The sequence below is a fragment of the Halictus rubicundus genome, chromosome 4, assembly GCF_050948215.1.
Source record: "Halictus rubicundus isolate RS-2024b chromosome 4, iyHalRubi1_principal, whole genome shotgun sequence".
NCBI classification, from domain to species: Eukaryota; Metazoa; Arthropoda; class Insecta; order Hymenoptera; family Halictidae; genus Halictus; species Halictus rubicundus.
Genome location: NC_135152.1, coordinates 2,290,806 through 2,308,844, shown reverse-complemented (window position 1 = coordinate 2,308,844; position 18,039 = coordinate 2,290,806). Strand labels below are relative to the sequence as shown.

Genomic DNA, 18,039 nt, shown 5'->3' with positions numbered 1-18,039 from the left:
AAAATGTTGAAAATTGACAAACTAAAAGTAAAGAGGATTGAACGGTGGGAAAGATTACAAATCTAGAGGTTTCCCTGTACGAATATAAATTAACTTAATTTAGATTACATTATGAAAGAATTCATCCCGTTCAAAGGCTCGGATCTGAACCGAGCTTATCTTATCTTTACAGATCTCTAACGTACGAAGAAATGGTGCGTCTACTTGCTCCGCAATGGATGATGTGTGCCAATTTTATTAAAATTTAGCCACCGAAGACTGTGTTCCGAATTCGAGCATTCCAACGCACCGAAGTCGAAACCTAATGGAATCGACGGGAAACGATCGCAACGAAAACTACGTGGAGAGACCGCGGAGGAAAAATGACTTTTCGATCCCAGTTGAATTCGATACACTGTAACTCTTCGATTCTGTTATAGCAAACGTTAATTTCGCGACGAAACATTGGATTGTTTGCTGACGCGTCTGATGCTCGTTACGCGTACCTCGGCGTTCGTGGGCGTTTTCGCTTCGCTATAGCCGAGATCGAAGCGATACAGAGACGAGAGCCCGGGACGGAGCCCGATTTTAAATCGACCTACGACGAAGAAGCCGTTCGTTAATGCAGATTCGATTAAAGTCCGTGAGCTACGAAAAAGTTTTCCAATCAGACCGGTACGTGCCCCGGTGAAGCTTTCTTCCCTCGTTGACCGACCGAGACGGGAAAGAGAGTCGACGGGCCAGGGCGGTGCGATGGACGAAGAAAAAGTCGTCCACAGTGTCCATAAGGATATCCTTCCACGACGAATTGTTCGGCGAAGCTTTAACGCGGCGGCTGTCTTTCCTAGAACTTGACTGCTTGACAGTTCTTCTTCTCGACCTTCTCCATCGCAGTTCTTCGTTCCCCCCCATTTGGATACTTGAAACTTCCACCGCGACCGGAAAACCGAAGCAGCTAAGATTATTAATAATAAGAATGAGAGCCGGACGCGGTCGAGGGTCCCTCCAAATGGAACTGCTAATTATACAGGCTGTTGCGAAACTTTGTATATTATATACTATACAGGCTGTCGCGGATGGAAATCCTTTTTAACCCCCCCCCCCCCCTCCGGATGACTGATGAACTAAGACCCTCGAGCTTTGCGCGCTCTTCCGCAATTCTAGAGCGTCCTCCAACGAGAGCAGACCTGCTAGAAAATGGTCAAAATTTTAGATAGCTCCAGCATCTAAAACGTTAACGCGTTGACTCTCGTCCGAAAAATATTCCACATGATCAAGTCTTATAATTTAGTTAAGCGGCATGAACTTATTAGTTAACAGCAGATGAAGTAGATGAAGTACAGTAAATTCTCGATACATGTCCGGCGTCCGAGGCCTCTCGAGCTTCGTGGCCCCTTACGGAGTATACCACGCGGTAGCGGGACCTTGGCGACATATATAGAGAAATCACTGTATTACCTTATTTTACATGGTTACCAATTAATATTTTCGGCAATTTTTGTACGCCTGATATAAACATCGATTTCTGGTTGCAAAACAGCGTTTGATTTTTCCCGTTTCGTGCATCCGTTTTAAAGTTACGATCGTCTAAGGCCAACCATTCCGAATATGCTAGCAGGTGCGCTCGTCGATTTGTCTGCTCTTCTTAGAACTTTTCCATCGCATTCCGGGAAAATAATTGCGCTTTTATCGTCCCTCGGAGCCCGCGGAGTAGCGTGACGTTCTCCCGTGTCATCGAAACGGACATTCCAGAAATTAGGTGTTCCAGCATCGTAGAAATTTTACGCGTCCCGGGGAAGCCGTTTCGCCGAGGTGCGAGGCGAAGGTTCGGCGGGGTTCTACAAATCAATGCTAGAAAAATGTTAGCCCGTAACGGTGGGAGAGGTCGTTATCGATGGCGGTTCCCCCAGGAAAGAAGCAGAAATTGCTAAGTACTGTGAAATTCCCTCGTAACAACGAGAGGGTATAAATATACGGTCGGGCCGGTAGGCGTCCCGACGCTCGTTTCCACGGGCAACGCGGGCCAATGGATCAAACCGTATCACATCACGTGTTTTAAAGCTCCGCGAGCCTGCCTTTATCGAGCAGCATTTAGTCGCTGCCAAAGCGCGCCGTATCACGATTTGTTTTCCTCCAATCATGATCAGTTTCACGATTTAGAATCGAAGTCTCTGCAAATCGCCCATCGCCGCCTCCTAATCGGACCTCGAGTCTTCTGGGTGAGAACCAACAAACAAACAATTATCATTTCATTCTGCGCATCGCGCTCATTGTATCTCGAACTCGTTCGATCGGTGTCCTGCTGTCAACCGTTTCAGTTCCAGTGGGCTTCGCTCTGAAACTATTTATTTATTAAATATTGCTTGAACCACTTCTCCTGGTAAAGCAAGCGCAAAGCAGTTCTCCTAGTGATAAACTGATAAACCCTATTAAAATGCGAAACTATGTATTTTGCAGTCGCATCGCATTATCTTACAGGTGATTTATTTATACTTCCCCCACTCCGAAACTATCAGATTCTCGTAAATCCAGCGCGCAAACGCGGCCATCGGCTTCTCGCAAAAGTTCGCGAATTTTACGAGAGACGCTCGAGACAAGAAATTTCCGAAAATGAAACCGGGGAAAAGGAAAATACGGGCTGGTAATTTCGGGGTTTATGCGGATGAATTCGAAGCGCTACACGGCGGAACACCTGCCGCTGCGTTCGAAGCAACATCTGTGTATCGCGCCATGAAAATCGAACGCACGCCGAACAAGATGGATCTACAAAGTTCAGAACGTCCGATCGTGTCTCTAACGATGGGATTGCCGCGACAAACGATACGGAGCTGCAAATAAACCCATTACGAAACGGCAGCTCGGGTTACCTTGCTCGTTAAATACAGAAAAGAAACATTCCGTATTCATTCGTTCATGGTTGAATTGAATTTCGCCGTCTTGGAGCTGAAAAGGTTCAAAGGAGGATCGTACCGGAGAAAGACGGGAATAAATAAACGGTTTGAATTGACCGGTTGCTAACATCGCTAAAAGTCGCTCTCGGTTAAGAGGATGTGGTCGAAAAATTTCATTGCGAATTGATGCGAACCTGTTGACCGGGTAAAGGAGCTACCCAATTGATTTCTGGCCGTACGAAGCCCGAATAAGTTGTGGTTTGCGGGGGCTGCGATTCAATGAACAGGAAATATGAAAAATCAATGAGACACGCGGCGCGGGCGGGCAGCTATGTCCCGGTACGATGTTGCCCGGTTAACAGGTTGAATTAATTTCGAATCAGAACCGATCGGATTTCAAGTCAAAGGTTGAACCCGCAGGGAGGAGCCGCGAAAACGGTGGAAAAAGTTGCTCGGAGAAGCTGAATGGCCGCGATCGAAACGAGCACGGCCGCGAGCACGAGCAGTGTCGTCGTCTCGCAATTGTCCCCGCAGGACCGCTCAACGATTCTAGCCGCGCTCGAGGACTACACGAACGCTCTGGCCATTTATCACGACGTTCTCGAAAACCCACCGGAATATGATAACGACATCGACGGCTGCATTCTTTCCGATACCGAGTACGTTGCATCCTGGCGCGCAGAGAGCCGTTTCCATAAAATATCATAGATGGAATTAATTCTGATCAATTATGAAACCGGGTCTTTCCTAATACTCGACCGAGATCGAAAAGGTCACAGTCTTATATCTGATTTTATTTGTTAACACCGAACCTACCATTTTACCGGTCAAATGATCGTTTCCAGATTTTGTATTTTAACCCGTTAGCGCCCATTGTACTCGCTTGAGTACAGGATAACAAGATTATATTTGTTTGCTGCTAGCGCCATCTATGATTGTCTAGATTGTCTAGAAGTACTCACTAAACATGTAGAAAGCTGTATTACTAATGGTTATCTCTTTTTTACCGACCATAAATGAGATATTCGCACATATTTTGATTCTGCAGTCCGGTATACTGCGAGTCCCTGCACGCTCTGTTGATATCCGTTCAGTACAGTGTAGAAACGATAGTCATATGAGGGTGAGATGGGCATGCATTAAGTGTAAGGTTACATTGTGTACTGAAAGGGACTGTTTCATCCAATATCATTCATAAGCCCATTGTATTCGATTGAGCACATATATATCGCTTCCTGTTATTGTTTTTCTATTACTGTCATATATGGATTTACTTCTAATAAATATCTAAGTACAGTTATGTGTGTTTTATTCATTTTGTTTAAAAAAAAATTCTTGGGCGTTAATGGGTTAAAATTATGAAATTTATAAAGAAGCTTCCATGCGCGTTTCTTTATTGAAGCATACATAATAAGCCAAATAAATTCGACCGTGTGTCATTTTTATAAGTAAACGCATAGTAACTATTTTCAGTGCTCGGTAGGTTTAGTGTGAAATAGTCAGTTTTCTTCGAAGTAACGTCCACAATAATAGAATTTCATCTCAGCTTAGAAAGAACTAACGACACTGTGCAACAAGACGATTGTTATAGTCGATGTTTCAGCTTCAAGAATTTGTCCCGCTCTGGGCACGAACACTATGCGAACGATTCGCATGTGGAACGTTTCTGTAGACTCTCTTTATAAGAGAATCGGATTATCGATAATTGTTTGTTGGACAGTGTAATGCACTGGATGAATGCAAAAGTTCGTGCTCGACTTTCAGAGACCTTAGGAACGACGTGGTTCGTACGATAAAGAAATCCTCCGGCTACGTTGAGAGACGATTGTAGAAAATGCAGTTCAAAACTGTTATCTTAAAATGTAGCTGCTCGCATTTGATTTTCAAATCGGGCAGGATCTCCTGCAATCGTCTAACAGAAATCTTCGTCTTCGTGGGTCCGTCCACGAGTAGAAACGGATGGGCTCGAGAATTTCCTGGGACGAAACTAATAGACGCATCGATTTCACGGTCCGTGGACATATTTATCGAGCCTCGGGCGAACGTAAGAAAATTCGTTGCACCTGTTCGTCCGCGCGGCAGGGCGTCGACGAAAAGATTGTTCGAGCGTCGCGACGCGACGGACGGGCGAATAAAGAGCAAAAAGGAAAAGGGCAAAGGAAGAGTCGGGCGAAGGAATAAGAATTCCTGTATGTTGCATGTCCGTCCGCGTGCCAGTGACTCGGAACTGTCGGATATGCAGCTCAGCCCCGGTGACGTCGCGAGAATCGAGCAACTGAAAGAACAAGCTGCGTCTGCGAAACTTTACGAAGACAGCTGCGACGAGTCCGGGACTCCGGAGGAGCGTGGCGGCTGCTCTTTCTCTTCGATTTTCCGGGGAATTCCTTTCGATTCGGCTCGATTCGATTCGGATCTTCTCGGTGCACATAAAACGGGGGCAACTTAATGTTATGGTACGCCGAGGAACGCGATGTTTCCTCTACTGAACCTGTTAACCGGCGGATTTCTCGATCGAAACCCGTTCCAACCCGGCTGCCATAGATTCGACCGTGATAAAGATGTCGATATGATTTATCCGGGAGCGATTCTCAACCTTCCGCGGGTCGATCGAGTCGGGAAAAATCGACGGAATCGACAGCTCGCGACGCACAGCGTTTCGCGAACTGCGAATCTTTTATTTGCTTGAACGGCTGTCTTCACCGCGAGAGCTTCCTTTTACGAGTGTCTGGCGAAGCGTACGTTGCTTTTACTGACCTTTGGAAATTCGAGATATATAGCACCAATGAGAAGATTAAGTCCTCGGCTCGTAATCTTTGCTATATAGATGCAGACAATTTTTATTTTCCAGAAAGATCTGCAATCTAGGAAGCGCTAACACGTTGAAAGCCATGGTGGTCACCGGTGACCGACACCATCGTATCGCTTAAAAATTATTCTTAATAATTCATTATTAATAAACTGGATTATAGTGTACGACGAGAACCTCATTATCCGATAACTAACAATTGTCCTTGATAACGCGCGGCGTTCATCGTGTTAAATGCTCGGAACAGCTGCCAGGGTATAGTAAGTTTGGAAAACGCTGAGCGAAAGTAAACGGCGCGGTGAAAAGTGAGTTTCCACTGAAACCGATAACGTTCTCGCAGTCTACACATGGGGAAAATTATGGAAGAGCTGAAGCAGGAGATACGCGAGAAAGGAACGTTCGTGGTATTGACCAGGGAGGTCGAAAAATTGCTCGGCCAGGGGAAAGAGGAGCAGGCTGTGCGAGAGGAAAGCGAGAGACTCGAGAAACTTGCGGACGAGTTGCGGCAAACGATCGCCCAAGAGAAGACCGCGGACCAGCTGGAGGAGAAGCGGATTCTGAACGAGCTGGCCGCAGAACAGGTAACACTCACAAACTAGACTGTTCTCGCAGTGAGAAAATCATAAAGAAAACTAGTTGTAACTTTTCAACAAGCGACTTTGCTTCGGTAAATATTCTTGGAACATTCGCACAGTTATCCAAGCTAAAGAAACACCTTACGAATCACTGTTACAGAGCGTAATTCACCGATCGATTTAGCGCTGCAGCGTTCTCCGAGTCTTGTCGGTTAAAATTCTTTTGACCGTTCTGATTTCGTTAAAAATGGTTTCATTGTCTAGAAAAAATACACAATTCAACCGAGAACCGTGCCAGATACAGATACGAATGGAAATCCCGGATCTGTCGGCAAACGAAAATCCTCTCGGCGCATCGGGAGTTCGCCGCTTCTTTAAAGATTTAATAGTTGGTTAACGTTGAAAATGAAATTCGCAGAACGATCCGGCGGCTCTCCGCCGACGAGCGTGTTTTTAATTCGCGGCGATATAGTAATTCCATGCTTTTCAAACACCGCAGCGAGAGACAGAGAAACTGAAATTAATTGCGGACGCGGAGCTGGATTATGTTGCCGCCTGGGAAGCGGCGAGGTACGAGCAGAACGCGTTGCGCGCTAACATGGAAATAGAAAAGTTGGAGAAGGTATTAAACGAGTGCCGCGTGCGCGAAAAAAACGAGCGACGCGTTCATAACGAGCGAACGAAGTTCCTGATACTGGATACCGAGGTGAGTGGCCGCGCCCACGCGCAATTTTCAACCGAGAGTATGCTCGGTTTTCGAACCAAAATCTATGTTCTAGGATCTTCTCTGTCGAAGAACAGCACGGCAAAAGCTCGATGGTTCGTTATTTAAAATAAGCCATAAAATGTCTTCTAATAACATTATTACTTGAAAACAACATGACCGCATTCTTCCGTCCTTCTAATGCCTTCGCTGTTTTACACTCGACCTGCTCATTCTTACTTATGTTCAAAGTTGAACATAGAGGCGCGACTGTCGATAAATGTTGATATCCGGGCGATCAGTAGATTGTGGATTTTATGCAATTATGACAAAAATGGGTAGGCGCGATTTGAAACAGTAGACGGATTAAGAGAACTCAAAAGTAACAATTCGTCCCTTACAACTTGATCATTTCGAACAAATTTTTGTCTGCGATCTTGTTCTTCCGTTTGAAACACAATCGCTCTGTCAGTCGACTGAAACGATACAGCGGATGTTTGCGCGTTTATAGGAAATCCGAGCGGTAAAACTGCACGGCTAGATAAAGTTTTTAATAATGTTTCTGCGAGACTCTTTTCTTTTATTTTAAACGCGTTCGAGCAGTTAATAAGCGAACCGAGCATATTCGCGCACGCTCCATCATAAACGGACAGTCTTCCGGCGAAGGTGCGAACACGAGAAAACGAACGAGTTGAAAACCGTGTTCAAAGTAGAATGCTGCGGCGGAGGTCGTCAATTAACCGGGGTTTGTTAAGGCTCGAATCGGGTTTCCAATTTCGCGGCACCGAAGAAACCTCGACTCTACTTTCCGAAGTACACGGTGAACCGGAACAGCTCAATTATCGGTCGCGTTTGTCCTACGACAGAGAAGATCGAAATCCCGCGCGGTGGATTGAATGTACCGGTGTACGGCAATAATTAGCTCGCGTCTCCGAACCCTTTTTTCCAGTCGTTCGAGAAGAAGACGAAGGAATGGGAGGGACGATACTTCCGGGAGAAGGAAATCTACGAGAAAGAGATTCGCCGGCTACACATCGAGATAGCAGCTCGAGGGAAAGAATTGGAGGAACTCGAAGAAGAGGTACTCTAGCCTTCCAAACAGTTCGAAGCTTCTTTCCCCGCTTTTCCAAACATTGACGAATCCCATTAAGCAAAACCTCCACGAAGAATTATCACTGGACCGTGAATTCTTATACAAAATAAAAATCTACTCAGACCATTATCAAAAGCAGGAGATAAATAGACATTAATTTTCTATTTGGATAATTCAACTAAGCTGAAAATAGTGTAACAATTATAAATAGTGTAACAATTTCAAACGGTCAGAAGTTGGGCGTATATATACGGTAATGATGCAAATATATTGGGTTCGTCGATTCATTTCTGTCACAGTTGCACAAGATCCGCAGTCCGGTGATCACTCTTCGAAAAACGAAAGTTTAACCTGTTGATGCGAGCCGATACCCGCAGTTAATCTCCCTATTCCTCGAGTTTCCGAGATGTTAGACGTTTACTCTTAACCGAGCGAGGCGTTCAAGGGCCATTCTTCACGGTGCTGGCCCGGAATCTCTGCAAAGTTACCTTTCCCGTCTCCACGCCGGCTAATTAGCCGACTGTGAATCTTTGCAAAGATTCCTTATTGTGCGGAGAGAAGTACCGGAAGATTTTCGTTAATTTGCACGCTCGATGAAATAAGGGAGAACGGTGTAAAACCGGTGCTATGAAAAATTCCGCGATTAACTCGATTCGCGGACTCGAGAAAGAACGAGCCGCTCGTTCCGTGGCCGCACGCAATAACTGTCTCATTAACTATTCGGCGTGAACCGGTGATTAACCGGCGTTAATCGCGTTAAGCCTATTGGAAATCGTGCCTGTGTAGCTTGCTCCCGTAGGCTTAGAATCTACGTGCAATGCGGATATTCTGCCGGGGAAATCGATAACTCGTGTCAAGAACCTGTTTCTGGCCACTCTAAATCATGTGAAATTTCTCGAGTGCGAACAGAAGAGGAGAAGAGAGAGAGAGAGAGAGAGAGAGAGAGAGAGAGAGAGAGAGAGAGAGAGAAAAGTTCCGCATCATGCGATCCCATAATTCTCCGGTCTCTCCCGTAAAATAAAAAAAAAACCCTCTCGAGCTCTCCGATCACAATGCATTAAAAGTATCTCGCTAATCTCGCCGCGGCGATATTAAAAAGAGATTATTTATCGCCGTTTAGATTTTTGAGCATTTTTACTTCGGATAAGAACGCGAAGCTTTTCCTAGCCGGGATTGATTGTGTTTAAAATCTGCATCGGCGGATTTCTCGTCGCCGTCTTCATTATAAGTCGATTCCCCGAATTAACCGTTTAATCCGGGTATTATTGCCACCGACACCGGCGTCGTGCATGAGCGATCACGCATCGGCGTTTTTGCCCGTCGCCGGTAAACACCGTCTTCCTCGCGCGACAACAGTCAGCTGTTCGAATTTGTAAACACTGGCTCTCGTGCGATTCTCATGCACGCGCCGCGCGGGCCGTTGGTTGTTTTCCAAACTCCGAAATCCACTGCCTCTACCCTTTGTTCCCATCGCAGCCCCGACCGTTGGGACGCCGTTAGGACGTCCTAACGAACGGGCTGCTCTGCCTCATCCTTGCCTATTTCGAAAATCCCACTCCTCATCCTGCCGAAACCAACGGCCCGCGTTAGTATAAGTAGACCTGCGTTTCCGAAACGGGTGTCCTTTGACTTCTGCTCGTGATCGACTGATCCTTGCATAGCGCTGATTTATTGTCTTTACGATCGACTGATCGCCGTCTAATACAAGTGTCTGCGGGCTTCGCGTTCACTCCTGTACCGTTACTGTTACCGTTCGTGAATATATCTTTTGTTTTCATTATATACTCTCTCGTTCTTCACACTATCCTCCTTCCTTACATATTTCACTTTTCTTTCTCTACTGCACCTTTTCTGAGTCCTTCTGACTCAGCACTTGGCTATATTCCGCAACATTTGGTCCTTCGAGCCGGATACCTTTCCACCTTTCCATCCACGCGCACTTCTCCATCTCTTTTCTTGTATACTTTTCCTTTCTCTTCTTCTCCTTTCTACTCGTCATGGACTCGCTTATCGCCCATCAACACATTCTGTTCGGGCGCATCGCACGAACCGTGGACAATCTCCGGAAACAGGGCAAAGCGAATATCAACAAGGGGACGATTTTGGCCAAACTGTCTTGTTTGGACCAGGCCTGGGCGCAGTTTCAAGACCGCGACGCTCAAATCATCGCCTCCACTACTGAGGAGAACCGTCAGGTGGACTACTTCACCGAGGACTTCTTCGACCAAACGCAGGATGTGTACTGCAATCAGAAGGGAATTCTGTCCACGATGCTCGAAGACGTCGAGCAGAGTCAGGCACCCTCAACTGCAGGACATCCACCCACGCCAGGGCCCAGACCTCGATCGTCACTGCCACGGATCACACTGCCCACGTTCTCCGGTCAATTTACTGACTGGACGCGATTCCGGGACCTCTTCATGTCCTTGGTCATCGACGACGAGGCCTGGACGGATGCAGAGCGCTTCCACTACCTGTCGGCGAGCCTCACCGGGGAAGCAGCGCAGCTGATTCAACGGATTCCCGTCACTGCCGCCAACTTTGACCAGGCCTGGAAACTGCTAGAGCACCGCTACCAGAATCGACGACTTCTGGTTGCCGCGCAGTTCGACGCATTGTACAACATCAAGCCATGTGTCAATCACAGTGCAACGGAGCTCAAGGGCCTCTTGAACTCCACGTGCAACGCGACGGCGGTCCTGAACAGCCTCGGGGTACCAGTCACCGACGAATCCCACTGGATCGTCCACCACACCATCCGTCGACTGGACAGACACACCTTGAAGGAGTGGGAAAAGTCCCTGGGAAACAGCGTGAATCTCCCCGCCTTCTCGGAACTCCTCGAATTTCTCGAGACGACGACGAGAACTCTCGAGGCTTTCGAGTTCCGTCAGGGGACTCGCTCTCCCGCACCATCAAAACCGCCGCCCACGAAGGTCAAGGCGCTACACACCGCCACGGACGCCGCATCGAGGCCTCGGTGCAACCTGTGCCAAGGAGACCACATTTTGTGTTTTTGCAGCGCGTTCCGATCCTTGACCCCTGCAGCCCGTCTCCAAATGGTCACGAGTCGCCGCTGGTGTAAAAACTGCCTCGGTCCGCACACCGTCGGGAACTGTCCGTCGGCAAAGCGGTGCCAACGGTGTGCCCAACCACACCACACGATGCTGCACGAGGCGTCCGACGGATCCAGCAACGCATCGACGGTCGCAACGCTGCACACCACGAAGAGGCTCAACTCCACCTCGGACTCAGTTCCTGTCTTGCTCGCCACCGCCCTGGTCACAGCGACTGCAGGACGCCGGATGGTCACAGCTCGCGCACTGATTGACCCCTGCTCTGAGGTGTCGCTCATCAGCGAAGCACTGGCCCAGACGATGCGACTTCCTCGGACGTCGTGTTCGCGCCTGGTCCTCGGCGCCGGAGGAAAGGCCACAGCAACCTCCCGAGGAAAGGTCAGACTGACCCTGACGTCAACCGTTCCCGGACTCGGACGGTCATGCACGGTGGAGGCACTGGTGCTGCCCAGGCTGACGGCCTACAAGCCCTCTGGTGCCACCCACACTCCGCGCTGGCCCCACATCAACGGCCTGCCGCTCGCAGACCCCAGGGCAACCTCGGCGACACCGATCGAGCTCCTGCTCGGAGCGGATGTGTATCCCCAGATTCTTCTGGAAGGGATACGTCGCGGTGGACAACACGCTCCAGTCGCTCAAGAAACCATCTTCGGGTGGATTCTTTCAGGGCCGACTGCGAGAGGAGGATCACCCTCCCGAATCGTCTCCACTCACACGACCACCACGGACGATCTGGCCGCTCTGGTGCGTCGCTTCTGGGAACAGGAGGAAGTTCCAACGACCACCAGGCACTGGAACGCAGAAGAAGAGGCCTGCGACGAGGGGTTTCGTCAGACCCACTACCGGCAGTCGGACGGACGGTACGTGGTTCGCCTCTGCTTCAAGGACGCAGTCCACGGATTAGGGGAGACGCACAGCGTTGCCCGACGCATCCTGCTGTCCACCGAACGACGCCTCCAGACCAGTACGACCCTCCGTGACCACTATCACAACTTCATGAGAGAGTACCTGCAGCTCGGCCACATGCAGGAGGTCGCCAGGGAACTCGAGTGTCCCCAAGCGCCGCACTTTTACCTGCCTCATCACGGAGTAATGAAGGGCACGGGCGCCTCCGCAAAATTGAGGGTGGTCTTCAACGGGTCCCGACCATCTTCGACCGGCCGCTCGTTGAATGACCTCCTCTCCGCTGGTCCCAAGTTACAGCGCAACCTCATGGACATCTTACTGCGGTGGAGGCGACACAAGTTCGCTTTCCTTACGGACGTGGAAAAGATGTACCGCCAAATCCAGGTGCATCCCGACGACCGGGACTACCAGCGAGTGCTCTGGAGGGACAACCCGGACCAGAGGATCCAGGTGTTCCACCTCACCACCGTCACATACGGACTGACCTGCGCCCCTTTTCTGGCCATCCGCACCCTGCTGCAGCTTGCGGACGACGAAGAGGAGCAATTCCCACGAGGTGCCGCCATCCTGAGGGAAGCCACCTACGTGGACGACATCCTGTCCGGAGCCGATAGCGAGGACGAGGCCCGACAAACCCAGGAGGAACTCGTCGGAATCTGCAGGGCGGGCGGCTTCACGCTAAAAAAGTGGAGCGCCAACAGCACCGCCCTGACCTCGCACCTGCCCGACGAGGACCTTGCCCTGTCCTCCACGTTACCTTGGCAGCCAGAGCTGGGATGCAGTGCCTTGGGGCTGAAGTGGCACACACAGTCTGACACTCTGACCTTCAGTTTCCAGGGCCCTCCGACGTCTCCACTTCCGACACTATCGAAGCGGTATGTGTTGTCCCAGGTGGCAAAATTGTTCGACCCCCTCGGATGGCTGGCACCCGCGACCATCCGAGGGAAAATATTCCTTCAGCAGCTGTGGCAGCACCGCCTCGACTGGGACGAGCAGCTTCCATCGACCGCAGCTGAAACGTGGAGGAAACTTTCCGCCGACGCGGCCAACCTAACGTCGCTGAGGCTCCCACGATGGCTGGGCACGGAGACAGCTACGACCACTCAGCAACTCCACGTCTTCGTGGACGCCTCCGAACGAGCCTACGCTGCAGCCGCCTACATCCGGACCAGCAACCCACACCGGACACAGGTCACTCTGGTTGCAGCAAAAACAAAGACAGCGCCGCTCCAGAGCCTGTCTCTCCCACGGCTCGAGCTGTGCGCTGCAGTACTGGGGGCCCGACTGCTATCCCACCTACGCCGCGAGATGGGACTGCAGTTCGACACGAGTCACCTCTGGTCAGACTCCACCGTCACCCTCGCATGGCTACACGGTGAACCGACGCGGTGGCGTACTTTTGTCGCCAACAGGGTGGCTGAATTCCACCGAACTGTACCGGACGTCCGCCTACACCACGTCGGCAGCCAGGACAACCCTGCCGACTGTGCCTCGCGAGGCATTCCCGCCAGCCAGCTCGCGAGTCACCCCCTATGGTGGCACGGACCCGCGTGGCTCACCGAACATCCCACGACGTGGGACACGACCTCGCCCACGCTCGACACCACCGAGGAGGAGCGGGCCCCGACGACGACCAGCTTCCACACCCGGATAGCCGACACGGAGCACGAGTCCCTGCTGCATCGTTACTCATCGCTGACCCGACTTTTGAGGGTCACTGCCTGGTGTCTGCGTTGGACGAGACGTCGACCAGCTCCGTCACCAGGAGACGTCTTCCCGATCCTGCATCCAGAGGAGGTGAGCCAAGCGGAGGCGCTCTGGATCAAGATTGTGCAGGGATCGACCTTCGAACGAGAGCTCTCTGCTCTCAACAATGGACAACCTCTTCGACCGTCCAGTGCCCTCCGAGCGACGACCCCGTTCCTCGACAACCAGGGCATTCTACGGGTGGGAGGGAGATTAAAAAACTCCCTGCTCTCCTATGACGAGCAGCACCCCATCATTCTGCCATCAGGATCAAAGTTGACCGAGATGATCGTCGAGCAGCACCACCGACGGACACTGCATGGGGGTGTGCAGTTGACCCTGGCATCCGTCCGCCAACGATTTTGGATACCACAAGGACGCCAAAACGTGAAGAAATGCGTCTCCCGCTGCATCAGATGTCTCCGATGGCGGGCGGCAACCGCCAGCCAATTAATGGGCGACCTACCACTCCACCGGGTCACGCCATCGCGCCCATTCACCCACACAGGCGTGGATTACGCCGGCCCGTTCAAATTAAAAACGGCGCCAGGACGTGGCCACAAATCTATCAAGGGGTATGTGGCCATTTTCGTTTGTTACAGCTCCCGGGCAGTCCATCTCGAAGCTGTGTCGGACTACACCACGGCCGCCTTTCTCGCAGCATTCCGGCGATTCACTGGCCGACGGGGACCATGCGCCTCTGTAACGAGCGACTGCGGCACAAATTTCGTGGGGGCTGACCAGGAACTGCGCCGCATGTTCCGGGCATCGTCCAAGGAAGCAGCTGCCATCGCCGGACAGCTGTCCAAGGAGGGAGTGCGGTGGAAATTCATTCCACCAGGAGCACCTCACTTCGGCGGGCTATGGGAGGCAGCCGTCCGCTCCGTGAAGCACCATCTCCGTCGCGTCATCGGCGACAACGCTCACACGTACGAGGAGCTGGCGACGTTCCTCTGCCAGGTGGAGGCGTGCCTGAATTCGCGTCCACTCCAGGCACTGACGGACGACCCAGAGGACCTGACCCCCCTGACGCCGGGACACTTCCTCGTCGGAGGCCCCCTCCTGGCCACCCCGGAGCCCACGCTGCACGACGTCCCTACCTCGCGGCTCTCCCGGTGGCAACAACTCCAACAGCGGGTGGAACATTTTTGGCGACGTTGGTCCGCAGAATACCTGCACCAAATTCAAACGCGAAGGAAGTGGACAACCACCCAGCCATCCCTGGGCGTCGGGGACCTCGTGCTGGTGAAGTCCGAAGCCACCCCCCCCACGAAGTGGCCGCTCGCACGCATCACCGACGTCCACCCTGGAGCCGACGGCCATGTCCGGGTCATCACCGTTAGAACAGCCACCACTTCGTTCACCCGGCCGGTAACAAAAATAGTCCGACTTCTCCAGACCGGAGAGAACCAGGCATAACCTGCCGTCGCGCCGTCCGTCGACATTCCCCCGCTTCCGCGCTCTGTCCACATTCGGCGATAGCCGAAGGCGGGCGGAATGTTTAAAATCTGCATCGGCGGATTTCTCGTCGCCGTCTTCATTATAAGTCGATTCCCCGAATTAACCGTTTAATCCGGGTATTATTGCCACCGACACCGGCGTCGTGCATGAGCGATCACGCATCGGCGTTTTTGCCCGTCGCCGGTAAACACCGTCTTCCTCGCGCGACAACAGTCAGCTGTTCGAATTTGTAAACACTGGCTCTCGTGCGATTCTCATGCACGCGCCGCGCGGGCCGTTGGTTGTTTTCCAAACTCCGAAATCCACTGCCTCTACCCTTTGTTCCCATCGCAGCCCCGACCGTTGGGACGCCGTTAGGACGTCCTAACGAACGGGCTGCTCTGCCTCATCCTTGCCTATTTCGAAAATCCCACTCCTCATCCTGCCGAAACCAACGGCCCGCGTTAGTATAAGTAGACCTGCGTTTCCGAAACGGGTGTCCTTTGACTTCTGCTCGTGATCGACTGATCCTTGCATAGCGCTGATTTATTGTCTTTACGATCGACTGATCGCCGTCTAATACAAGTGTCTGCGGGCTTCGCGTTCACTCCTGTACCGTTACTGTTACCGTTCGTGAATATATCTTTTGTTTTCATTATATACTCTCTCGTTCTTCACACTATCCTCCTTCCTTACATATTTCACTTTTCTTTCTCTACTGCACCTTTTCTGAGTCCTTCTGACTCAGCACTTGGCTATATTCCGCAACAGATTGGCTCGGCTCCCATTAATCAGCCGCGTTTCATTCGATCCAACGAATCCGATTCATCCTGTAGACACCGATCCCTTTTCTTCGCCGGGGCATGGGCAGCGACGGTGAGAAAGTAAATAACAACACGGATACAACGAGCGTAAATATAAGATTAAACTCGAAAGACAACGGTCACGTTTCTTGCCCGTTTGCCCGTTTGCCCGATTCCTGTTTTTATTCCCGGCCGCGCTCCCGACTCCGACTCTGCACGGCAGTAATCACCGCGAATCGATGTTCCCGGATACGGTTTAAGTGGAACACGTAACACTCCGTTACAGTATCGCCATAAGCAGGAATTCATAGACACGTGTCTGACGGAAAAGGAAACGCTCAGGCTAGAGAAGGAGCGGAAGGAGCACGAGCGAAGAAGCGCGATTAGGATTCAAGCCTGGTGGCGAGGCGTCATGGTGCGCCGGAAGTTGGGGCCGTATCGACCCGAGGAGAAAAAGAAGAAGCGGCCCAAGACCAAGAAATAGCTCCACCAACTCCCGAACAACCCTCCGGACTTCGAAAGGACCTGCGGCGATCTCGCGAATCAAAATTCCTCCCCGAAAAACAACGAATAAAAATTCGATTCTGTTCCATCGAACCCGCCAACTCTTTGAAAGACCTGTGGCACTACGTTGCTTCTACTTGAGAAATTTGTATTTTCAGAATTACGGTGTACTCGTAGGAGTTGTCTCGCGCTAAAAAGGACCTTTCTTAGTATACCAGATATTTTTTAATTGTTTCGTCCACTATACATTTATGTACAGATATTGTACCCTGTTTTCGATGGAGGATCTTGTCCGCGAAATCGCGAGTCCACCGGCATTCCTGTCACGATACCGAGGAACGGTCACCGGGGTCGTATTGTTCACGCAAGAAGCTCATTTCCCTTCCCGTGCAGGACTTCCTGAGTATCCTACGGTGGTCAGAAAAGCCGCGTGGCACACCGTAATAGTTCGCGGTGGCTTGCCACCATCATCCGCATGCAACACGAAACAGTCCAGTCCACTTCTGTTGCATTCTCTCCCTGCGCCCTCATCGAACACTACTATTTCAAGCTTGAGAAGATTGGATTGCCGCCGCCGCCGCGACTATACTCGGCAAATAAATTCTCCGTTTGGTCGAACAGTCCGTTTCGCGAAGACTTCGCTGGTGGTCAACCGTTCTTAGCGTCGAGGGGACCGCTGTTTAACCTGAATACCAGATGACTAACCGCCCAGACGGCTTTACTAACAATAAGACAACTTTTGGTATACTTAGAACAACTTCTGCTCAGAGGAACTTTCCTAAGTCCTTAGGAACGCACTTTGAGGCGTCCGAAGTGTCGTCAGTCCGCCTGTCGGACTTCGCGGGGTCGTAAATCCCGTTTCGCTTGCTCGCGGACGATATTCGGGCCTTGACGGAGTTACGGGGTAACTACGTCTATTTGAAATGAAACTCGACGTTTTGGACAACACTTCAATGTATTTCAAACTTAAGGGGGCCGGCAGGCATTTGGCCTTGACTGTCACGCTATGTTATCCTGTGCCTCTTTTCTAGACATTTTACGTCTTAAATAAGTAAGTAATCAATTAAAAATGCATACCACCGTGTTTGTACATGTCTTTGCTACGTCTGTATAGAGCCTTTTTTTCGATACGAACACTAAATCCCTCGAAATTAAGAGAATCTTTCAGCGGCAGCCATCTTGTGACGTCATACTTGCTTCAGAATTCGAATTTTCTGCCGAATATTACAAATTACTCCGCGATGAGGTAGAAATTCGCAATTTGGGCTCTATACAGACGTAGATTGGACTTTTAGGAAACACAATTGACCACTTCTAAACTGCTCATTCCAATATTGAAGCGGCAGTTTGTCTAGATTTTGACCCTTGCATACGTATATGGATTTCAAACCATGCCGGCCCCCTTAACATTCACAAGTTAGTTGGCGAGGTATAACGCGTACAACGAGTTTCTTGACGCGATCGATTTGTGTTCTCTTCGAGGTATCTTAGCTTTCTGCGGTTCGGTGTCGTGTCG

The 18,039-nt window shown here is 50.7% G+C and overlaps 1 protein-coding gene across 1 annotated transcript; it reads left to right on the top strand.

Moving 5' to 3' along the window:
* The first annotated feature begins 3,229 nt into the window (after nucleotides 1–3,229).
* Nucleotides 3,230–16,735, top strand: LOC143353176 (dynein regulatory complex protein 9). Its single transcript, XM_076786298.1, has 5 exons — nucleotides 3,230–3,529; nucleotides 6,017–6,257; nucleotides 6,751–6,957; nucleotides 7,904–8,035; nucleotides 16,306–16,735. The coding sequence occupies exons 1-5, from the start codon at nucleotides 3,336–3,338 to the stop codon at nucleotides 16,501–16,503; spliced, it is 972 nt and encodes a 323-aa protein (XP_076642413.1). The 5' UTR covers nucleotides 3,230–3,335; the 3' UTR covers nucleotides 16,504–16,735.
* The last annotated feature ends 1,304 nt before the right edge of the window (nucleotides 16,736–18,039 follow it).